At 38.8% G+C, this 25,410-nt stretch overlaps 1 protein-coding gene and 1 long non-coding RNA gene across 10 annotated transcripts in view; one reads left to right on the plus strand and one right to left on the minus strand.

The window, feature by feature from the left end:
• MAP3K7CL (MAP3K7 C-terminal like) overlaps window positions 1-16,873 on the plus strand; it is a 30,725-nt gene extending 13,852 nt beyond the window's left edge. For 8 of the 9 annotated variants that reach the window (XM_083794846.1, XM_083794843.1, XM_083794845.1 and 5 more), the window contains 2 exons: window positions 7,900-8,015; window positions 15,696-16,873. In XM_083794846.1, the coding sequence (XP_083650972.1) occupies window positions 7,900-8,015; window positions 15,696-15,876 (297 nt within the window). In that variant the 3' untranslated portion in view covers window positions 15,877-16,873. The remainder of the gene's footprint in view (window positions 1-7,899; window positions 8,016-15,695) is intronic. The other variant, XM_083794851.1, reaches the window with a different exon arrangement.
• Window positions 713-24,911, minus strand: LOC310879915. Its single transcript, XR_014571226.1, has 5 exons — window positions 24,117-24,911; window positions 23,404-23,522; window positions 11,711-11,952; window positions 8,099-9,692; window positions 713-4,630 (listed from the first exon to the last, which is right to left on the minus strand). It is a non-coding gene; the product is annotated as an uncharacterized lncRNA (long non-coding RNA).
• Window positions 24,912-25,410: the final 499 nt, after the last annotated feature.

A 25,410-nucleotide genomic window follows, 5' to 3' on the forward strand; every position in this document is an offset into this window, starting at 1 on the left:
TCCTCTGGAAGCATTCAAATCTGTTGGATAAATAATAGCCCTTCAGTAAAAGTTTTCTAAGCAAGCACTAGAGCAGTTCCACAAAGTACACCCTTTTGGCCTGTTAAGTACCTAACATTTATTTTTTTTTCAAGAGAACCTTCCTTTACTCTCATCATCTCAGGATGACAACAAATTCAAAGAAACAATCAAAGGCTTTGATTCAGATAATGCTTTTTATTATCCTTCCAAAACTTCTTGGTAATACTGAGGGAGTTCAAAGGATAACTTCTGTGGATTATCTGACTCAAGCACTTGAAAGTATAAAGTCAGTGGTGCTGCTTCATCCTTTAGCTTTTCTAGCTCACATGCATATTTATATTTAGATGTCTTTATGTTCAGCCAGGGACAGTTAAGTCAACACAGGGCTCACAGCTGGTGTAGAGGTAACAGAGCATTTAGCTGTAACAATGAATACTTGAATTTCCTTGTTTTCGTCAATCTGGATCATGGCTTAAAGTTATAAACATTTAATGTAATTATATTGTGTTTAAACTGCTTTAAAGCTTTGAACTAATTGTAACTGTAATAAAGTTATAATTTACCTAGTTACAATTTCTTATTAATTACAATTTTAAATTACTGTAATCCAAATTACTAAGGACGTGTCAGCCCTGTATAGTATGTGGTTGCAATTTATGCTAATGTAACCATTCCGGCTTTGAAACAGGTAGCTCCCATATTTCAGAAGCAAACTACAACAACATGGACTTCACCAGGACCTGCAGAAGTTTTGAATGGTGCTGCCCCTTGTCACTCCATCCAAGCTTTTCTGTATCGCAGAGTTAGCTAGTATAAAGCAGCATGAGGTGTGATGTAAGCAAACCCTTTAATCAAGTGCGGCATAGCAGCCTGAAATACTTGAATTTGTAAGAATGCTGGTACATATTTTCATAATAAAAACATCGCATCTACAGCCAGCCACAAGATTTTCATCACCATGACATAAATACAGTCAAAAGCATCAGTGTTTTATTTAAAGAAACAAACTATAAATGCAAGGTAGGTGTCTAAAGAGTCACTTAAAAGAAACCACATCAGGTAACAACTAACTTTTTACATTTGAAAACTGGCAAGATTGTGAAACCTGTAAAAGAAAAGCCTAAGTTAGCTGATCTTCAGGTTGGATTTTGAAAGCAGTTTGAAAGATATGTAAGTTCACTAAGCCACTTGGAAAATCAGTGCCTTAGTATTTTATGCACGCAGGCAGCAGACCACAGCCTGAGTACCAAGCAATTTGCACCTCTGTTTTGGGCTTCAGGCCCTTGTCCTTCTATGTTAGGCCCTGGCAGACAACTTGGCTGTTTGAGCAGAATTACCTTGTGTTCCCAGTTTTCCTCCCACAATCCTACCATACCTCCTCTCCGGGCACTGGTGTCCGATGGCAGGGCAAAGTTCAACGCAGCCGCCCCCTGGCAGGGTAATAAAGCCTGCTGTCCAAGCACCGGTGCCAGCTTTGCAGAGGTAGAGGTAGGATTGGCTGGAGAAAAGGTATTTCTAGGAGGCTAACTGCAAATACTTAATGCTCTATAAGCACTCTTACTAGAGGACAAACCTAGTTGAAAGTCAGAGCTGCTTTCTGAAGGATAACAGTGATCTGCCTAGTGTTCCTAGGTACCTTCAGACCAAAAATGTTATCTTGTCCAACTACCTTCCTGAGTGTTACATTTTCCACTAATAGGAAAAAGTTCCAAGGAGTAATTTGTAAGAAAATAATATAAATTCTCTAACTTGAAAGTTTTGTTCTTGTTTTTTAAGCCTTTAAAAAAAAGTATTATATATGTATTGTATAGACACACACCTTTCATTTATAGTTTGTTTCTTTAAATAAAATACTGATGCTTTTGAATGTATTCATGGCATGGTCAACCAGACACAAAAGCACTATAAATGAGAACAGAGGAGTTTAATCTACATACAGAAAAAGTTTGGTCTTTTTTTATTATTTATATATTAAATAAATAAATTAAATAAAGAGGTTGCTGAGATGCTCAACTGAAACAAAGCTTGTATTAGTAAGTTCTTAATTTCTGTTTCTTTTGTTTGCAGTACTGGAATTTATTATATTTCCACTGAAGAGCAACAGTTTGCCTATTTGGGCTTCAGTGTTGTGTTCCCCCCCACGCTTGTGCAAGCAATGTAGTGGTAGTGAAGAGAGGGTAGGCTCCTACGTTTGTCAGTTTGCTATTGGGAAACATTAACCTTTGCCTCGTGTCAAAGTTGGACCAGGCCTTGGAAGGTGCTTCCTCGATTAGCTGCATAGTGGTGGTGGCCTCTGACAGGCGTTCTGCTAGTAGTTGTTGTCTATATTTAGATACATACATCAGCATCTAGGACCTTGTTGTTTAAGTCACTGAATATAGATGAAGGTGCCTAGTGTTAAGTACCCCCATCTAAGCCCTCTATGCTGTCTGTCCTGCTCCAGCATTTCCTGTGATTTACTCATTTCATCTCCTTCTTCTTCAAGAAAGTCTTTTCTCCAGCTAGGCGTTTGGAATGGGGAATAGGGAAGAACACACGTCACATACAGGCACACAGGGCACTCTGTAATTCTTTATCCTCTCTTTTCATGAAATCATGAGCTTGAGAGAGGCATTTAGATCTTATTTTGTATTATGTATCTCCTGAAATCAATGGAGTTGGATGACTGTAAAATTGATGCAGCAGAGAAGAGACTCCAACCACTTATAATATCAGCTTGTTAAGTCAAGGGGAAGTTTTTCATGCTTTAGCGGGAAATGTCTAAACAAAAGAAACAATGAAAATAGTACGAAAGGGACAGTTTCTATGTGACACAGGCATCTAGCAGAAGCCTCATTTACTCTGCAACTTGAACAGTGGAGCTATTGCTTCTGCTGCCTGACAAGACTGTTGGTAGATGCATACAAATTATTTTAGAAAGTTAAAAAATATCCAACGTTTTAAAAAAGTATGCTCAGTATTAAATGTATTAAATTTCAGGAGACTTCCTAGAGTACCTTGGTACTCTATAATTAGATTTGACTGCCTATGAACTTGCTAAGTCTCCTGTAATGCTGCTGTGATAACTACGATCTTAGATTATATAAGACAGATATTGACAAAGTCGAGCATCATACTGAGGTGGGAAAAGAATGGAAAATCTCTCAGGCAAGGAGAGCAAAACTCTCTGTTGCTTCCATCCAGCAATGTGCAGCTATCACTTTTGCTTGGTATAATGCAGTTCCTTCCATCATGGAAGAGTGCACAGTCCATGTAATGAGCATGGACCACATGGAAAACATTGTCAGTGGAGTTTCTGTTTTTCCAGAAAGTTTTAGCAGGGTCTGATTTACCAAATCCACAAAAAGCGATCAACTATTCTACACCTGGGCTAGAGATTGCCTTCTAGATGAGTCCACATGCTCAGCTAGCAAAAATGCAGGACACATCTTTTTTCTTTAAACTTTGACCTTTTCAGAAGCAGGTCTTGATTTTTTTTTTCAAAGCGCCTAGAACCAAAAAGTAAATTCAAACAAAAATAAATACATAAATAAATAAATAAACTCTTTAAAAGTTTTTGAACAGTGGGGTGACACTACTGACTACACAAAAGTTACTGTTGGCTGTGAACTTCTGTGGATGTGGAATGCTGATATCCATATGGCATGGCAAAAAACACTTTGTCAAGTGAGTAAAGCAAGAAAAAAGAAAACAATAAAATGAAAACTGAAAATTGTTTTTTTGTGACCCCCAGCAAAGACTGTAATTAGAACTGCTCCTTCAACCTGCCCTAAACAAGCAGAAAGCTCAGGCTCTTTCTACATCTTCACGAACTGCCTTTGCATAACATCTTTCAACATCTTTCATATCTGGATTTGAAATTAAAATCCAAATAGACGGTGCAGATGTCCTGTACAGATGTACATACATACGTGCAGTAACAGAATCTCTTCGTGTCTACTTCCTGGAGTCTGTAGAAAGCTTGTCAAGGTCACAGTGAGTTATTCCGCAAAATACTAGGCAAATATGAGGACCTTGTTGAAAATTAGGGATAGTAGGATAGACACTAGGATCACAGAAAGCTGTGGCTTTTGTATTAGCCTTGTGAACAGAATCAGAGATGCTGCATGTGCATTTTTTTGCCAGCGGAGGAAAATGAGGGTGGATGACACTGAAGCCCGAAATAAGCAGGATTAAAAGTAGCAACTGCTACCATTAAATATAACTTTCTTTGGCAGGGTCTTTTTTTGCTTATATAGCAGGTATGCTTTTATATATATTAATCACAGATGGACAAGATACTTCATGAAGTAACCAGCTCAGGCTGTACAAAGGAGAAATTACAGTACGGCTTTGGATTCTGAATGAAAAAAAATACATACTGTAAATTGAACTTAATTAAGGCCTATTGTGATTTGTCACCTATGTAAACTAGTGAATTCTTACCAAAAAAGAGCACACAGCGTTCATGGATGAGCAGTGCTTTCTACTGGGAATTCCAGTGCTTCTCTGCCACAGGCAAGTTGCCAGAGGACTGCAGTCAGGGTAGCGACTGAAATGGTTCATGTGGCCTGCTTACAGGTGTCCAAAAAAAGGCCTGCCAGGTGGAATGGGCAGCAAAGGAAGACTGCTGGGATAAAATAAGAAAAGGAAGCTTAATTTGGGAGGGATTAGAGGAACGCAGCTTGGCTGCATGACGGCCCTCTATAAGTACATCACAGGGGTAAAACAGGCAAGATAGGCAGCCAACATTTGAATGAAAGCTAGTGCTAGCACAACAAAAAATTATGTAAACTTCCACAAAACTGAACTGGAAAGGACATAAATAAATAAACAAATAAATAACTAAATACATCTAATCCTTGGTGAGGCTCTGGGCCAGTCTTCTACCTGGGTCAGGGGACTCCAATATTTCTAAGAACATGACAAGTCTTTGGATTACAGAATTTGCTCCTGATATCAGGGGTCTGGATTCATTGATTTTGTAGGCTCTTCCCAGTCCTGTTTAGATGAGTATGGGCTAGTCCAGTAACTGCTACTTTGCTGTTATTGTTTTCTTTTCTGTGGCAATGTGTCAACACTGTAAATATCTGCTAATTTGGAGTTATTGAAGTACAAGTAAGCTTTGCCTCTTTCGGCAGTTGTTTTTCAGGAGTTTGCCCTGCCATCTTCTGAAAATGCTTCTGTTGATGGGAGCAGATGCATTATTAATTCTCTGTACCGTTGTTTATGTCAAAAAAGTAGGCTCTTAGACATGGCTAAAATAATTTCCCTATGCTTATGAGTTGGCTTACATTTCCTGTTGGGGAGCAAAAAACTGGCTAGACTGTTCTACCTCCCCATGTCTCTTGTGATTATAGTAGAGCTGTTTGATAAACAACAAATGCATAAGTCTGTGTTTCATATACTACTGGCCAGAAATTACTCATAGAAACTGTTGGCACTATCTCCGAAACCATTCTTAGAAATGTCAGTTTTACAAAGTGCAAACCAAAATATCCAGTTGTACAAAAACACAATCAAATGTACATTTTTACAGTAATTTTTACATTCTGGCTTAACTTTTAAGCATTAAATAGGTAGCTTTTCACAATTAAGTGCTTAATAGCATTCATCAAGATTGAAACAGAATTGTATGAGCAGAATACTAATAAACTGGTGTATATTTTGTTGTCAGTTTATTTTGAGTGATAAAATATCAATGTAAGAAAAAATGACGCTGAAGAGAAAACAATGGTAGGAAGGGGTTTGAAAGCCAGCAACTGGTTCTAAGTGGGAATTAGATACTAAGTCTCAGCATGACTAGATAATTTTTAGCTCTCTAAATATATCTTTTGAGTGGGAAGCTGGAATATAGAAACTGAATGCTGCTTTAATTTTTAAACTGGTTTCAACCAGCTAGATTTGCGGAAACTAAGTTGGAAGCAAAAGCAGGTTTTTTTTAATAGGAATATCAGTGTTTGGGGACTTTCCCCCTGGGAACTGTTTAAAATTGTTTTATTATGATGCATTTGTTGTTTGCTGATCTCTGGTAGATACCAGAGATACTACTTTGGCTCACCCTTGCATTCTTGGATTAGAGCACTGAGACTTCTATATTCTGTCTTGTTAAATTTGTGCTTATTATTTAGGTGACTATATGAATGGTGCTATTGCTCATCCACATCGAAATGCAATTAAAAGCCCAGATTCGCCAAGTAATGGACTGCACTTTCCCTGGGGTCCCAAATTCTCTGAGCTCAGAACTGTGCCATGAAACAGTTCTGCTGCAGCATTTCTTACATTTATAACATGGAAAATGAGTATCCGTTTTAAAATTTCGATGAGGAACTGCATACCATCTACAAATACTTGCAGAGGTCCATACATTAGTCACATCTGTGCACTAGTGTACATCTGAAGCCAGCTTACCCTGCCCCTAGGATAAAAACATTTTTAATCTTTGTCTGTGAATACGCTTGATAAAATCTAAATTTCCAGTGTAGCTAAAAGAAAAGATTAGAAGATCATAAATAGGAAATGTTTGAAGACTTGTGCTTTTATTTTTCTAACAATGCAATTGAAGGAATATTATGCTACAAATAAGAGTCAAAGTAGGAAAACAAGCAATAAAAATCTACTTACATTGTGAAAAGCAATTGTATTTCTTTAACTGGACAGTAAAGGAACTATTTTAAGTGCTTCCTTTTACTTCAAACAGGTGGCTCAAGCATGCTATTTGGAGTTCATTTACAGTCAATTGATTCATGGCTAATAACTTAAAAATACTACACTTCCTGTAAGTGTTATGGTCAAAATGTGACAGTCAAGCCTAAGGCCCAAATTAAGTTGTATTCTTTTTAAGGAATAAAAAGCACTGACATTTAACCACACTGTATTTTCAAGATTTTAGTTGAAATTCATATGAGCATTCCCAGGATAGAGTGGATTTATTTCCCATACTTATTAACTCCAGTGTGCAATGAAAAAAAAAAAAAGTGTAATAATGTAGGTATTCAGGTTAGGAGGCTTTTACCATCCCTGTGTCTTTTAAATCTGATTTTCTGTATAATTTTTGTTTTTAATTGCTTTCATCCTTCAACTCTCAATCTCACATGCATCTCTCATGGAAATTCAAAACACTTTGCAAATATAACTGGTATTACTCTCAGGACATTTCTGGCAAGTATATCCCCTTCTTCTACAGAAAATAGTGATGTGGAGAAACTGGATGCAATCTTGAGCAGACTACTTAGAGACTGAGGCATTTTTGGGTTACAAAACACTGTGAAATCTTGGCTTCACCAGAGTGAGCTGTGAAACTCCTTCTGAGTCCAGCAGAATCAGCCCCAGTGTCTCAGTTCATGGTCCTGTTCATTTTAGTAATAAGCTGGAGGAAGCCTTGCATCTGTGAATAAGAGTGTTTACTCAATAGCTTTCCATATATTTTCTTTTAAAGTCGTAGAATTGGAGAATAAATGCTAGTTTGTGCACAAATTACCCTTCTGTTCAGTGCTGTCGTCTCTGCAGTGAAAATATGTTCACATATTTTGTGGGTATGAACAATGCATCAACTTTAGCATTCCTATATCTCTATAGCTGAAAAGGGGGGAGGTAAGGAGAAATCTTTCTTTGAACACTCTTTAGTGATACTTTGCAAAGTTGTAAAGGAAAGTTGTGAAAATCCTAACAAGGTTTGAAGGCTTATGCATGTTCTTATGCAGAAAAGTGTTTTCTTGCCTTCCGTGAAAGGCCATCCCTAGGAGTATTTTCAACACTGCAGCTAGGGCCAAAAACTTTTTCTCAAAGTACCCTCACAGGGATGAAGATAAGGATTGTATCTTTCAAAATATGTGTTTATTTTGAATATTTAATTCAAAAGCAGTATACATATGTTTTTTTCTTCTTCTGTTCATAAAGCCTCTGCCTCCTTGTCATGACTCTACAGAATCTATGCAGGTGTACAAACAGCACTGCAAAATAGCAGAAGAGTACCATGAGGTGAAGAAAGAAATTGCTCTGCTGGAAGAAAGAAAGTGAGTAACTTCCCCAAAGTATTTACTGCTGTATATTCTCCTTGTAAAATCCTGTTCTAAGCGTGCAGGTGATATTTCGTTACCTTATTCCTCTGCCCAGCAGTCACTATACAGCACAACGGTTAGGCCCTTGGTCCTTAGGATGAACTGGGAACACAAAGGACACCGAGCTGTCATCGCTTTGGGCCCTCAGTTTTACAGATGTCTCTTAAAACCTTCACTGCCAGTATTAGGACACTTTATCACATAACAGTCTGGTTCATCTGGTACAAGTCCCCTTTAGAGTTCTAGGGATTTTTTTTCGGTGTAACTTTATAAGTTTTACTGAAAAGCATAATGAATCCTCAGTTTGGTGTAGGTAACTTGACAATATTAGTAAACTTTTTTTGTGCATCTTCTTTATGTACATTCACATTTTAGGTGTTCATATCCAAAGTGCCTAAGCTGTAGGGAGGCTTTTTCCTTTTTTTTTTTTTTTGTGTCTATGACCTATATTCACACCCCTAGTCTTCACATGACTATTTAATGGCAAAGTGCTTTCTGTGACTCTTTCCACAAGACATCTGACAAAGGAATTCTGACAGAGAGAGGAAAGAAGGTGAGCAGTGAAAGCTTTTACCAGACAACCAACCCCAAGCAATAACAGTTACTGCTAACTTTCTCCTTCAAATGCTTTTTTATTTTTATATTCACATTGAAGGTGACTTGAAGAAGTGTGGCATTACTCAAGAAGAATTACCTCAGTGTGGATCTCTGAGGCTTCTTGGGAAGATAAAGACACACAATCATTCTTCCAAATGCCACATTAAGTTTCTGTGATTGGTGTAGTGTATGGTGAGAGAAGGAATATAGCCCGTAACTATGTACGGAAGAGAAACACTCAAACACTATTTGAATGCATTTTTATATATCTATACAATCTGTGGTACTAGCTGAATTAGAAATATTTTGCTCCTTGGGAACAGCAGATATATGCACAAAATTGTTTACCTGAACTCAAAAACTATCCTAATCAACCTCCGAGACCAGAAATCAGACTCTCAGCAGTGGTCATTCTGGATGAATTAAGGAGCTTCAAGTTGGCATTTTCCTTCATTCCACCAGTGGATGTCAACAGTGGAACAACGTGAGGAAGTTTCCACTATTCCTACCTTTGCTAAACCTGTTTTGTGGACAGAAGATTTCATGCCCCAGTAAATATGTTAATGCAACAGCAGCTGAATAAGGCAACAAATAGAATTCTATTATTGTCCTTTGTTACGTGCCTCCTCGTTACATATTTGTGGCTTAGATGTTCATGTGCTGTGTAGCTGTGAAGTGCCTAGACATGAAAGGTGTCAGTGCATCACCTGTCATGACCTCCCAGATCCTTTAATCAGAAGTAGTCCTACAAGCACTAGAATTGAAGATGCTTACTTTTCTAAAGATTGGTGCATTGTGGTTATTTGATTTTGAGGTTTAAAAAGCTGCAACTGCCAACTGAAACTTCTTTCTCCAGGGAATTATCTGTGGAGTCCCTCCCTTCACGTAGATTGTCTATTTTGTAGTGTTTTGGAGGAGGGCTCATCATACTGCCTTCCCTCTTTGGGGTGTCTGTCTTTTCTGTTGCAGTAGGTTTTTTCTGTAGCAGAGAGGATTGTTTGTTTTAAACCTTCCAGAAACTGGGATTTCTTCGCCCTGTAAAGTTTGGTTAAAATCAGAAAGTGGATTAGAAAGTTACTAGGACACATAGACCTCTACACACATGTAAGCATACATGACCTAAATAAATTTATCTTGATTTTTGTATAAAACTAGGTAGAAAGGAGGTACAAGTGTGGAGGTGTAGAAGTAAGCAAAACATAAATGAGGTTTTTGGTCTAACGATCACTTACTTCTATCTAAAAACATACTCAACAGTAACACTTTGAAAGTTAAAAGAAGTTTATGGGTTAGCATATGCTGAATTAAAGAGGTGGAGAGTGGATCATGACATCTGGGGTGAGATGCATATTGACTATTTCTCTCTCTCAAGAGAGGAAGATGATTTGTCTTTTCTAAAAGAAGTTTGCTGTGATGCACAGCTTTTAGACTCAAAAGCAGTTATAATCAAAGTGAAAATGTGGAGTTGTCTGCAGCTTTCTGAAATTTGAGCAGATTAGGAACTGTTACAGGTGTCTTGATCTACTTAAATTTAATGGTATGGAAATGCAGATGCACAATTGCCTAACAGATCTGCTATCTGTTACTGTTGTCTATTTCTTTTAAATATTAATTTGATAAAATGGACAGAAGTAGAGTTTTGTGCTTTTTAATGTGAACAAGTAATTTGTGCAGTGTTCTTCGGCTTACATTTTTACCAAAGACAACAAGAAGTGCTGTTGGATGATAGCCCTGCCAGTGTTTTGAACTTCTTCCCCACAAGTCAACGCACCTTTGAAATTCAAATGTCAAGTCCCACCTGGCAGCATCTGCAGCATCTGCACCTGTGGTACAGATACACAGGTACATCTGCACCTGTGGTACAGTGTAGTACACTGGGCACACAGAATATTGAAGATGATGATTATCAGGAACAAAGCCGAAAATTGACTAAAAATGGAGAAAAATTCGGTAGCTAGGGGAAATAAATTATTTTAAGTTAACCTGAAATAAATATCTATAGAAGTATTGGACATGTTTAGTAAAACAAACAAGAGAAAATAATAGTAAAAAAGAATAGTATTCATTTTGCTTCATACAATTTTTTTCCCACCTGCAAAGTTCAATTTAACCTTATATATATGAAGTAATAAACACAGGTGTATTTCTAAAGGAGGAGTCCTTAAGAACTAGAAAGGTGAATAACATTGTTATAAAATAGTCAAAAAATATTTACTCTTTTTAAAAATTTCAAAGGTTTTCAGTTCTTCTTAGTTTAACTTGTCTCACACTGTGGTGTGTAAATTATGTATGGCTGGAGTATGGAAAATCAGTGGTGTGAAATGACAGAGGTTGCTTTTCTTCAGAGCAAGAACAGAGCTTATTTGTCCCTTTCTGTTGTGTGCAATGCAGGTTGCAAGAGAGTGTACTAGGTTGAGTGGGAGGGAAGATGACAATTATTTTACATGGAAATGGGAAATGTAAAAGAGAAGGGGAAGTTGTATGTTCATAAAAAGGGAAACTCATGGGGCAAAGCAAATGAGAAGGGAAAAAAGTTAGGAAAAAGACAAATAAAAGGAAGCAAGAAATTGAAGGAATTTAAGAGAACATCGGGTAGATTTTTTTTGCTAATATAAATCATCATAGCTCTGGTTGCAGTCTTCACTCAAACTCTTCCCAGTTATGCCATTTATGCCAGCAATATGTATTAGAAGGGACAAAATCAGTCTGGAATGGGAGACATGATCGAAAAGAAAGAAAAGGGTGTGGGAGCGAGAACACACTACATTTAGGTCACAGAATGTTATTTAATTTATGTTCCAGAAACACACATGTATTTCCATAACAGATGTTTTTGGGTATCTAAGTTTGGGTGAAAGGGATGGGATGGCTGGTTATTTTGAGCACTTGTTATATTGCTATTACTAGATAATGACCCTGGATTATGTAGTTAAATATTAGAGTTGCCATGGTTGCTAGCTATATCTTATATTCTTAGCTCTGGCTGGTTTTCTCTTTTTCCTCCCCCAGACAATTCTAATATAACTCTCCAGAAAATATCACTTGACCACCACCTGGTTTAGGATTGCTCTTTTTCTTTGCCATGGAGATGATTGCTTTTCCTTCCTTTACATGTGTTGCAGTAGTCATGCAGTGGAGATGTCCACTTAATCTTGTGGGATACTTCCATATGCTTTAGCATGCACTCATCACCCAAGGAGTTTTTGTAAGGTCTCAAGCCCAAGTGGCTCCTCCAAGCACACTTTCTGGAGAGTCACTACACTGTTGAGACAAGTAGTCTTCAGGCTTTCAGGTACTGCAGAAAAAGACTGGTGTAAGTCATAAAGGCAACTTTTTATCCGACTAATTTTTCCATTCTAGGCCTGATTTTTCATCAGCTCAAACATATCCAAAATACCTGTTAACTTGCCAAATCAGTAGAAATAACATCTTCTCAAATACAAAGAGAAACCTCTACATGCCCTGTTGTAGTAGTGAATACTTACACACCTTTATGTGCTGGCATCTGAGGAATGGTTTTATTTACATTAAAGTAGGCTATCTCAGTTTTTAAAAAATTAGTTACCAGACTTTGAACACACAAGGGCAGTCTCCTCAGTCAGCAGTTACCTGACGGGAATCTCATGATTCCTCCTGACATGAAAGTCAAATATGGGAAGAGTAAATGACCTTATGGCCACCAGGACACAGACACGTCAGCTAGGAAGAAGTGTGTAGTACCACAGGTTCATGATCCTGAATATGTTGCTCACAACCAGGTAAAGACAAAGGCAGCTCTTTGCACTGTGGAAGCTGTTTGCCGTGAGTCCAGTTCATCTCCAAATAGAGTTATCTGGAATTAAGTATATTTGCCTTATCTGACACTTTTCTTGGTATTTATTTGTTGTGAGTATTACTGTAAAGTAATTCTGTTCTCTGCAAGGGCAGTCATTAAGGCCAGGACAAGAGAACAATTTCCCTAAGACCATGATGGTTTTGTTTGTTTGTTTGTTTGTTTGTTTTCCTGGTCTGGTATGGCTTGTGGTTTATTGATTCGTGATGCAAATCACACTGGTCTTCCCTTCTCACCCCAACCCCTCCCCAAAAAAGAACACTTAAAGTGCATGTTACAGATTGTCTCAAAGCTTCGAGTACCCCAGCACCATTTTAGAAAATACCTTATCAATGCTGTTAATATTTAAATACAGGGTAACCATTAACAACAAACACAGATTACACAATGCCAGATCTATTTATTAGGCATCCATAACAAAGGCTAGATGGTGCAAGAGCTTAGTATGATGTTCTTTAACCTCTGAGAGCTAAGTTCAAATCCTGGATTAGATCAGAAGCAAATGTTAGTTACTGTCCTCATCCTTTTGTGAGCTTCGTAAACCACACCATTCATAACATTTAGCAATTCCCTGGTACTCTAATTTTAGATCTCTGTGGCAGGCTGGCAGTATTTGCCTGAAACATCACCCTACCCTGTAAACAGGTGTTGATCCTGATGGGAAGGGAATAAGTAGGTTCTGCTGACTCAGAACACGGCAATTTTACTACCTCAGTGCAAGGAAACTGCATTCTGGCAGGGAGGTCCTAGAGAGTGGACTACAGAAATTAGGATACTTTGATCTTAGCTCTTGTTTGCTTTCTTTAACAGCAAAGCTTAATCCCAGGAAGAAATAAGAAGGAAAAAAAAAAGCCACCTGCACTGCTTTAGGTTTATTAGAGGGCAGCATGAAAACCATACTTGCACGTAGCCTCATCTTATCAAATCAAGAATGACATTCATTAATAGAGCTGTCTGAGTTTGCACGCTGTCTGCCTGGCTCAAGTCCAAGTAGAGTAGACAGTACCTTTCTCCCACAAGTACTAAAATTCCTCCTGGAAAAGGTTTACCTGCTCTTAAGATGCTGACTGCTTATTAGTGTGTTCACTGCATCTCCCTTTAAGAACCTTGTAAATGTAAGAAAAGTAAGAATTATTACAAATAAATGTGTTTGGAGGACTTCTTAGTCAACAGACTGTAGTTTGGAAAAGTTTCATTTAATCCATCCGTCCAACATTGTACAAGTAGAATAATTGCAAAGAAATACTGCTGAAGCTCTCTTTCAGTCCAAAGAGACAAAAACCATCTAGAAGAAGCCCAAAAGGCTGAACTTGATTGAGGCTGTTAGACTAGTAAAATCTCACCATCCTTAAATATGTTTCTTACTCTCTAAAGCATACTTGCAATTAGTCCTTTGTGGTTGATAGTCCCATTAATAGGAGCTGGAATATCACATTTTCTAGCATGATTAGTTCATCTTGGCCAATATGAAAACTGATCTAGCATGGTCTAAGCAAAGAGAAATGAATCTGTTAATGGCTTGCTGCTTTAAGAAAAATTAAGGCTATATTATGCCAAATGTTAACAGAATTCTGCTGAAGAAAAATAGACCCTTAACATTTTCTCTTGAAGAGCTTATCAGGTATGTTTTATATCTGGTGAAAGGAAGCAGAAGAGACTTTGCTACAGTATAGCTGATATGCATTACACCAGTGACATAAAACAAAGCTGACATTTAGCTACAGGAGGCCTTCAATATATTGCAACTTTTGGATGATTTAAATTGCTGTAATGGCTGCTAACTGTTCCCTATTTCTTTTTTATATGAGAAGCACAGCTGGGAGAAATGAGCGTGCCAGGTGTCTTTTGTGACTCCTTGAACTGCAGTAACTGTGACTGCAGTCAGCTAAGCCATGGGTAAACCGTGCTATCTCTCAAAACTGAAGATTAGATTAATCTCAAAAAAGGCCAGATAGGAGAACTCTGTTTCAAAACCCAGGTGCTTTAAGTTTTGCTGCTGGAAGTGGTAATTTTGCAGGTACAAGTAATGCGAGTGCTCAGCAAATACTGAAACATTATCCTTTTGCAAGTACTCTGACCTGCGGAGACAGAATTCCTTATCTGTAAGAATTTCCTATATGAAAGCACTGGTCCATCTTGCCAGGGGCGCTCCTGCAAGTGCAGAACAAGCTACCCACTTTGAAGGCATTACGTCTTCCCACAGATGATCTACCAGCATTATTTTGACATGACTGAGAAGTAAAGTCACAGGGCTACAAACAGTTAAAAGATTAACTAATCTCTGAGATAGAGTGATCAAACGAGCTAAGAACCCTTTAGAAGAGGCTTCCTGTAGCAGGGGTGAAGAAATGATTTGACTCAAAGGGAAATAAAGCAGAGACCAGGCTAGTCTGCCGGTTAACTAAGTGGAGAGCGATTAGATACCCCATGCATTCAGTGTGTTTTGTTTTAAGGCCTCTTTTATCTCAACTCCTGCTGAGGGAATTCCAGCTGATACTCTACAGGGGGCTCCGGCTCCTGGCCAGCCCTGGGAATACAGGGCACTGGGGGACTCACTCCAGGAAGAAGCAACAGCTTGAATCCTCAAGTGTCTGCTCTTAAAAAGACCAGGAGGGGTCAGGTTTGCAGTTGGATGACTGTTCCGCAGCAGAAGGACTAAGATCTGAGAATAAAAACATTACGGACACAATATGTAGGATTTGGGTTCATGTGCCTAGCATTTACCAGAATATTTTTTTTCTTTGTAGAAGAGGAATCAAAACCAGTCATACTTCACAGAAAATACTCATAATGCTAACCAACTGAACAACAACAACAAAAACCCTTGCTCACTTTCAAATATATTCAGTATTAAGAGAAAAAAAATGTTCTTCTTCTGCAAGCAAAATACTAGCGTATGGTCTGAAGGGAAGCTGATTTTCTTCAGTAAGCTGCAAGACCAGCTCTGACTGAAGTTAGAGATACTGACTCGAAGACCATCTGCATTTTGCAGGTTTGGTCACTGAATAACAGACCTGTCGGAGATTTTGGCAGGTTCATCTTTTAAAGAAGAAAGGATAGCAATAACAGATCAGTTTTCTAGGCCTGTATTTCACAACAGCTCAGGTAACACCATATCAACAGACTACAGCCCATGACAATATATATTTGCTTACTGCCACTTTTAATCTTTGTGGTTGGTTGGTTTGTTTGTTTGTTCTTGTCAGAAAGGAGCTGATTGCCAGGCTGGAACAAGTGGAAAAAGAAAGCATGGATGCTGCTCAGCTGGCGAAGGAGTACGCAGAACTGACGGAGGAGAACCGAACGCTGAAGCTGGCCCAGACGCAGTGCGTAGAGCAGCTGGAAAAGCTCAGAATACAGTACCAAAAGAGACAGGGATCCTCCTAACTCACAACTGGCTTATGTGAGGCAGTTAATACAGGATTGGTCCTGTGCTGGAAGGAGATTTTAAAATAAAGGTCTGTTTAATATGTTATAATACTTCACTACAGATACAGAGTATGTAGAAGTCTATATTTGATTTAATGCTTGCCAGCCAGTAGCTTAATATAATGGATATTTCATCCATTATATAATGGATATTTTATTTCAAGTAACATAATTGAAGTTAATCTATCCCCATTATATGTTCTGGTAGATCAGGTTTCTTTTCTAAACATATTTCTTCCAATTTAAGAAGATATGGACACACTAGAAAATGATATAAATAGTCTCTGTGTTGGGAATTTGGACCATACTAAGGCATACAGCAGGGACAATGTTAATATATGGAATACATGTATGTTAATTTTAGTTTGGTCAAGATTTTTTTAATTATTTTCCTCATGCCTAAAGTGTTTGGAAGTTATCTTAAAATGGATCTCCTCGTGGGTAAAAACTATACTTTATTATCCCTTCTCAGCTTTACAATGTTGTATAAAATCTGAGAAATTGCACATTAAAATTGAAGTAACCCAATTACTATTTATGAAGTGAGTGTACTGCCAATAATCGTTTGCAAGTTATGAAATTGAAAGGAAACAGATGAGATCACGCTTTCCTTCCTCAGGCATAAAATAGCCTGAGAGTCTTTTTATTGTGCTTTTTGCCATGAGAGAAATGAAAAATTAATGTATGACTGCTACCGTCATAGCTTTAACTGAGAATATGTCACTAAAAGTACCATGAGGGTATTTTGTTCTTAATTCCTGGTTATATTTTGAAACATAAGTGGCTGTAAGTAGGGACGGGAGTTTGGTGATATCCTAACAACCTGGAATTAAAATGTTTGTTTTACTTGCTCTATTTATCCCCGTATTTCCCTAAATCAATTGAAATTCTTTGTTATACTTCCATTTCTATTCATACAGTATTTTTTTCATTAAAAGCATATCTAGAAAAGCCATTTTATGTTCTGAATGTTCTTAATCCACCCTGTATTTTTAACTCTGCTTGACAGATACATCTTCGTGTGGTTGGAATTCAATACAAACTTGATTTCTCATTAGTACTAAAAAGTCTTAGTAATGGAAAACTACACACTTAAGATTTCCGCCATAACTTTAGCTTTGATTATTATCACTAATGCCTTATAAAAAATGTGATTTTAGGTTAATCCAAACAACTCCTGGGGCAGTCCTTTGGCACCAACAGTAACTCTGGCAGCAGAGGAGACCAAAGAGCACAAAGCTGCCTCTTCGCTTCTCTGTGCCCACTCCCTGCGGTGTGCCCCTAGTCTGGGCCTAGTCTGAACTCTATCTTGTGAGAGCTAGAGAGAGGGAAAAACAACACCACCATAATGTATAAAAAACACTTGGGATGTTAAGCCTGGGAATGCTGGAAAAGCCTTGCTGATGGCAAACATACCTTGTGTGGACTTCAGGGTTTTGCTTTGAGCACAGCAGGCTGTGGAATCTGGGATGTAGTCTCTTTGGCTGGATTTATATGTTTTGAACAACAGGATAATCATTGTCAAAATTATTTTGTGGATTTAGTCACAGATTGCTCTATCTAGCTTTGAATGTCAGCTGGTCTGCGTGGTGATTTCAGTGAATTTGGTGAAAACTACACGTACAATTATTTCATTAACAGACTGGCTTTGTATACAGATGGATCAGACAGCAGAAGGAAGTCATCAGGAAATGTTTACAGGTGCACAGACACCAAATCTGTGGCATGGTCCAGTTACCAGCATGGGTAAATATGGAACCTTCAAAACATCCCAAACTAAATTAATTCAGAGATCTGTATTAAAACTGGATTGTGGCTATTTGCAGTCAATTTTTCCTCCTACTTTTAGCTATGGTTGAAGTAAAAAATAAGTGTTTTGTATCAATGTATTTGCATGCCAGCATGGATGCTTATATGCCTGATAGTAGTGACCCAGAGAAATTTCATCACAATTTAAATGGGTAGAACTAAAATAGAAGTACCAAGAATGGAAAATCGAAATATCGAATGAAAAAAAAATAAAATTAAAAAAATAAAAATAGCAGGGGAAATGTGATTTAAAGAGAAGAGAGTATAAAACTAGAATTTTCCAAAAATATTCATAGGCAACTAAATTAAAGTGCAGAACAGTCAGCATAATCCAGAAAATCATTCAAATATTGCTAGGTGTTAAAATGAGCAGAACAGCCTCCTGAGAAGTTACTACGGTATTTAGCATTCACATACTGATTTTTTTTTTTATCAAGAGCATAATAAAGATACATACTTTCATATTCAATACATCCCCAGTTCTGACATGAAGAATTTTTCTCTAGATACTGCTTTGAACTCCGTAGCTTTGCTGACCTAATAGCTAAAAATTAGGTGTTTTTTAAAGAAAAACTTCGCTTGTCATATTTATACTGTATTTTCCAAAAGATAATATGATTTGTGTCCTTCTGTTATTTAAGGATAGACCTTAAATTACTCTGCTAACTAGGTCCTTTGTAAGTATAGCACTGTAAAAAAGCATTATACACGGTTATTTCAGAGATGTGTTTATGTCATATTTCACCCAGGACCGTAGAAGCCAATTTCAGCTTTTGAGTTCAGCTGCCAATGAAACCTTCAGTTTTGTAACGTCTGACTGCAGCCTGGGACAACTGCAGTCGTGTTCAAGCAAACCAGCAGAGCATCTGAAGCCTGCGCTCACGATTCACCCATGGCCAGAACGCAGGGAAAAGCCATGTCTCAGACGGCAGCAGGAGTTTCTAAATGTCTAAAGCTATACAGATGCAGTCTGTTACACAGAGAAAGTACATTTCTTGCTGTTATTCAGGTTAGCAAATGTAACCGTGCCACTACAATGGCAAATGCATTTGCTTCAGACCGCTTAAGAAAACAGTGAAGTAAATGAATTTAAAAAAACAAGACCTGTGCTATTTCCTATTATTACTAACTTCCTTCCATCGTAACAAATGCTGAACAAGCTTAATTTAAGTATTCCAGTTAGCAAGGATATGACTCATGCAGCCTTGAAACAGCCAAATTCTAGGGTAATTCTGCATTTGAAAAGTCTGGAAGATAAGAACCTGCTTTTTTGAGTTTGGCGGCTTGATATTTTTTTTTTAACATTTCCCTTTCCACAGTTATCTTCATTCCAGCTGTTATTGCGAATTAATCATCTTTGGAAATGTGTCACCTCCCTCGCCCCAAAGGCTTTATTGCCACCTAGGCTTTTGTGAGCATGACACATGGCTCGTTTTTCCCTACCTAACATTCTTTGCTTGCTCAGAGCTCAGGATGGCAGCACACAGATGTCAGTGGTGCTGTCATTTTGGCAGCACCAAGTTGTGCACTGATAGAAGAGGACTGCGGGGAAAGGAGGTTTGCTTCAGGCAGAGACATAGCAGGAGGACCACTGTCCCTGGCCAGCAGGATTATCAGGAAAACTGGCAGAACCCATTATGGCAGGGCTTTTCTCTCCCATGCACATACTTCTACATGTGCACACCCACAGCCCTGAGGGTCTTCTCCCTCCTGTTAGAGTATCCTTGCACATATATACACAGAGAAGAGGGGAGAAGATGCCAAATTGGCATCAAGCTCTGATTTCCCAAATCAATGAGCATTAATACCTGCTGTGAAGTATGCAGAAGTTGTGCTTTCAATACTTAAAGTGCTCCGTGATGCACCACAGTGCATCTAAGGTGCTCTAAATACTCCAGGCTGTGATACTTTGCGTATCTCTGAACAGGCCCCATTAATGCACCTCTTGTATTTTTATCTGTGTGTGCCTCAGTTCCACCTGAAAGAAGAGGGTGGGAGGGGGCATACAAGGAAAATTAATTTATCTTATCACGGCACAATGTAGGAAAAGTAATGCGGGAGACCCACGGATAATACACTGATGAACATCCTTGCAACATCCATGATGAAACTATTGACTGTCTTCTTGACGATCTACCTTGCTTGGACTAGTATCAGCCACCTACAGGTTCTTCAGTGTTCCTCACAAAGAGTGCCTTGCATTAGTCATAGCCGTATGCATGAAAGATGGCAATCATTCACACAATAACTCATCCCAGGCTTTCTAGACTGCACAGTCCAGTGGTTCAAGCTGTAGAAAGCACAAGATTTAGCATGAGTCACTCAGCATTTCTACACGTCAGTCACCAGTTCCCTCTTCTAAACCTCAGTTCCTTTAATTCCCCCATCCTCTTTACCCCTTCCTGAGCAAGCAGCATCAGTCTAGAGCTCAGATCCGGTTGACTGGTGGTCTCATGACGTGGTCTGATGATTGCTGCATCCTTCATACGGTTTCCAAAAGTTACAATCATACAATGTTTTGTGGCTTGGTGCTGGTACACGACAACAAGATCCTCTGCCAGCTTGCAGGTGCTTGCTGTGAGGTATGATTTCTTTCTCTGAACTGCTTAGGAATATTGAGAACAGTTGCTCCATGGATTTAATTATTTGACTGAATTTTATATTAAATTTTAATACAGAAATTAGGGAAATGAAATGAGGATGTGTGTGCTGATGTAACAAACGTGTGGCGAGAGGCAAGGCTATCTTTTGGGTGCTCAGGATTAGTACAGGGATATGAGAACTGCAAGTGACAGAAAGGAACTAGCTACAGCTGAGAAGAGGAACTGGTGAGTGAGCTGTATGCCTTAACTGCTTTCTTGCTTGCTTGCTCTTTATGGCTGGCATCAGTGGGATGTACAGACTGTTACCCTTAGCTCAAAATTAAAAAGCTTTTGTTTGGACGCTTCCCAAGGTTTTTTTACACAAACATTTTATACTGGAATATTTACTTCATTTAGGGTTATGTTTTTGTCTAATATGCCTAGTACCAGCTGACCTACCTGTGGTATAGATGCTTATAGCGCTGTAGGTGGTTCTCATAAAGAAACAGGAATAACCATTATATGGCTCTGTTCTTCTAGTACAGATGAATCCATGCCAAGGGTTGTATTTGCATTAAAAATACTCAAATCATAGCCTTGATAAATAGCCTATGTGTTGTAAAAACTGCACTGAAGCTAGAGCACTTTGGAACTGAAATAAATGCATCGCCACTAACCGGCCTTTACTGCTTTTATTGCACAAGCTGAGTTTGTTGCTTTTATTAACTAGATCCGCAGTTACCCACACGAAGGGGCAGTGATGTGATGTTCTGTGATGAAAAACCTCCCACTTCTGTCTTGTGACTGCTCCACAAGCGTATGGCACATCCCGGTGCGCAACCCAGGCTGCCCTGTGCCTACAGACTTCCTCCGCAGCCCTGTGATTGCTTCAGTCCCTCCTGCTTCTTCCTTTGACTCCTGCTTCTCACTCTCCCCTGCTGTGCCTGGGCAGCTTAAGTAAGTCAACCACTCAGAATTGTTAAGAGTAGCCAGAAGCAAAGACATCCTTTGAAAACACCGCCTGCTAAAAACCTTACCTGTCTCATGGTCAGACCCTTCTGTATTCATGTCAGTATATAGGTTTATTTGATTAAATATCAGTATTTTCTATACTAAGAAACTATAGTATTTTCTATACTATGCGTTAATATTCATGGGAGACTGGCACATTCATACATACACATACTCATAAATACAGTTCTAAATGTTTGGCTTATTTGGGGAGCTCAGCCCCTTGTTGAGTGTTTAATCAGACAAGAAGCCCACTGCTCCCATATGAAATAATACCTCCTTTTGAATTTATCTGCATTCAAGGAGAATGTGAACACTAATTTGTGAAACAATTTGAAAAAAGGAGGATTCTTTCAAGGAAAAGATAACTACATAAACGTTCCCAGATAAACTAAGTTACATCCAGGTATGCACTAAAATGTGCTAAAAATGTGCCTAAATCTATTTATGACCCTTATGACCCTTTGAAAAGCTCTCATTAGTTTAAGTCTGTGGAAGAGGCTCTTACATCTGACTGTGTGAGCTCCCTCTGGTGGGTAACGTGACATCTACCACTACCGTTGCAAGACAGATAGAGATGCCTCAGTAAATATTTTCAGTATACAATCACATTTTTCCAAGTGGAGTTTTTGTTGTTTAAGTGGTTATAGCTACTCATTCTTCACTTTATCTGGTATAGGACGGTTTACCGATTTCTCACCATCTGATCGTATCTGTGTGAAAATACTAAAAGGGTGATATCCAGTGTTTTTAACATACTAGAAAGACTTGTACAAGGGTGTAGTTTCCAGCAAAGCGTTAGACAACAGCTAACATGAACACCTGAGCTGAGTGAGTTCTGGCACCCTAGAGAAGCTAAAAGAATTCAACATACTTCCATGTCATATAGAAACTTCTTTATCTGTCCAAAGTTTTTCTGTTGGCTTCAGCTGGATTTACATTGATCTCTGTTGATTCCTGCCTGGAAATCTGGCCTAAACAGCTTTACTTTACAAGCATTACCCAGTACTAATTGATTGCAGACTCTTTATATAAAAAAGATTTATATAATAGCAAAAAAACCTAAGAATCAAATATGCTTTAAATAAGAGTACAGAACAGCTCAGAAATGTTTTTCTATTTATTGGTAAATTTTAAGAGGCCTTAAATCTCATACAGCATGGTCTTCATGAATTACGTTTTGAAATACAATAACAATAACAACAAAATGAGAATGCAATGCTGTCTTTCTATTTTTCTCTCTGTATTCAGTCAGGTTAAGTAACCTGATTATCCAAAGTGTTGGACTTTGGAAGCGCACGCTAACGCATGGGAAATTTTCCAGACGCAGTTCAAGTTTCAATGACCCAAAGTGGCTGTGCTGGAATATTAGGCTTGTTTTGCAAGCCATGAAATCGGTGGCTCTTGCACAGCCCACAATTTATTTGAACAATCATTTTTTTTTGTTGAAAATTTGGATTCATATTACATTTTTGAAGGAAAAAGAGCAAAAAAAGCATGCTAGTAAGTTTTCTTTGCTACTTTAGCTGTTTCAGAATTCCCCTTTAGTTCATAAAAAGAAGTTTCTTTCCTCACCTGGCTGAAACCTGGCAAGACACAAAGCTGTAGTTACATGGTTTTAAAAGTGAGACGTGAAAACGAAAGAAAACATAGGCAAGATTTTACCAAAAGTAGTGGACCACATTTTTATCAGCAGTCTGTGATAGCTGTGTATCTCCTAAGCATGACTGTACATGCAGTGTTTTCAGATGTTTGTGAGGGTCTCCTGATCCTGTAGCTTCTATTCAAGAGACTATTAATTCAAAGTTTGACCATCAGAGTGCTCTGACGTAAAGCTACCAACATATTGTCATCCAGAAGGTAATCATCACTGGAATTTTATCATGAGAAAGGGGCATTTTAAATGTGCTGAACATGGTTTCTGAAATGAAGGAGTCCACACCTAAGTGAGCGAGGCTGCTGGGTAGGTTAATCAGCAACATCAAGAGCACACTGCATGGTAAACTAGATTTAGGCCCTGGTTCAACACAGCACTTAGTGTGGAGCACTGTTGCCATATCAAACAAATCTCTCAAACACGTACCTGACTTGAAGCGATGAGTAGTTCCCACCCATTGGCAGCGGTAGGGTTTTATTCACGTGTTGAAGTGTTTGGTTGGATCAGGGCCAAAGAGACCAGCACCTCAGCTTGAAACCCGACGGCTAAAAGACCATCTGAATGTAATGACGTGCTAGGAGTGTTTAAACACCGTGCTTGGTCAGTACTTTTCCACTGAGCTGTGAGTGAGCTAAACAGGTCGTCACTGAGCCTGGCGCTGGGAAGGGCCTTCATGCTGTGAGGTGTGTACAAAACTCGAGCATCCTGCTCCAGTGCTTGGAGCTGGGTCTAGGCCCAGCTTCAGCTTCTGAGAAGCCAGCCCCAGGTGTAAGTCAAAGTAATGAAGAAAACATTCTCTTTTGTCATCCCTATTAAACATATTTGTTCCTACTTGCACAGCTACAGCCATGCCAATGCTCCTGGAGTGGCTCTGTGGAGTCATTATATGGAACTATATGACTTTAAAGAAAAGCAAGCAAACATAGAAAAAAGGTCAAATATTTACAAAGCACTATGAAACGCATCTAGAAACTGCTGTTGACTAAAAGATTGACAGTATAATACTGTTAAACAATTTTAGAAATACTCTGCCAGCTTTTCTTTGGAAAAAAATAGCAGAAATACAGGGCTAGGAGGAAAATCCCATGGGTTTCTACGTTAGATACATCCCATTCCTCCTTTCTTCACCCTTTACATACCCCTTCCAGTTCTTCCAGTAAGAGGAGATCTCAGCTGCTTCAAAGATGTGACAGAGAAAAAACGTTTCTTGCAGTTGTGACAGTGGCACCCGTGTCTCTGAGAAGCTCTGCATGCCTTCTGCTTTGGAGGCAGGCATTAGGCAGGGGGGGAGTGCCTGGGTAAAGGCGTGTCCTCTGCCCTCCACATGAGTGCCTGATCAAATCCCAGTGTGTAATAAGCATGGAAAATGTTCAGTTTGCATGTGGTAAGCAGAGACTTGGAGCTAAACTATTTCCTAGTTGAACTTATTCCTTAACCCAAGAGCATTGATGTGTATATGACTGTTCGGCACATGGATTACTCTCCCCTGCAAATGCATACTTCAGACAGGGATATATGACCACTTCCCTTCCCTTCCCACTCAGGAGTATTAAAGCATATGCTCAGAAAAGATAAGCAGTTTAAAGTAGAGTGCCTTTATAAGATAGATAGGCAGTGAGCTCAGACCTACAGTGATATGTACAGCTGAACAAACAAAATGACTATTTCAGCATGATCTTAAGCATTTGGAGCTTTTTGTCTGATGACACACTTTCCTAATTCAAGAGTAAAAATTACTTAATCTCTGTCTGAAGTACCAGAGGATTTATGAAACACACCATCTTCAGCTAGTCTCAGCCTTACTGGAGCATTATTGAGGACTTTTATTTAAAAACAATAAGTAAAAACTTTCAACCCCATTTAATTAGCCACGCTTTTATAAATACCATTTTAGTTACAAGAGTCAATACCAACTGAAGGACGAGATTAGAAGAGGGGGACTAGTCCACAGTGGGCCCAGATTGCTCACTATACAATTTAAGTCAAGTTTTCAAAATTAACTAGTGTTTGGGTAGGCAGCATGCAGCAGTCTCTCAGGGCTTCATTATCAGGAACTAGGCAATAGGACTTCTCGAATGTCAGATTTCTTTAAATAAATCAAAATTGACACATCACAGCAAGCCAGACTTCACCTTTGACAATTAAGGCTGTATTAAGACCTCTGCTAACATCTGACAAGGCTTTGGACAGCAGAGATAGTGCCCCAGTTCAAAAAAGATGTGAGCAATTCATATTGTGTGTTATCTGGGGCTGGGGCTATTCTGGGAATGCAGTCAATAGCAAGGAGCAGGCATCTATCCAGAGCGTAAGTGCCTCCTGTAGCAGTCTTTTTATTTTCCACTGACTACGTAGGGACCGCGGGGTCCAGTCACCCACCAGCTGGGTCTCCAGGGGGCTCTTATTGCATCTTGAGTCCGTATGAAAGAGCCATTC

This window comes from Anser anser, assembly GCF_964211835.1.
Source record: "Anser anser genome assembly, chromosome: 1".
NCBI classification, from domain to species: domain Eukaryota; kingdom Metazoa; phylum Chordata; class Aves; order Anseriformes; family Anatidae; genus Anser; species Anser anser.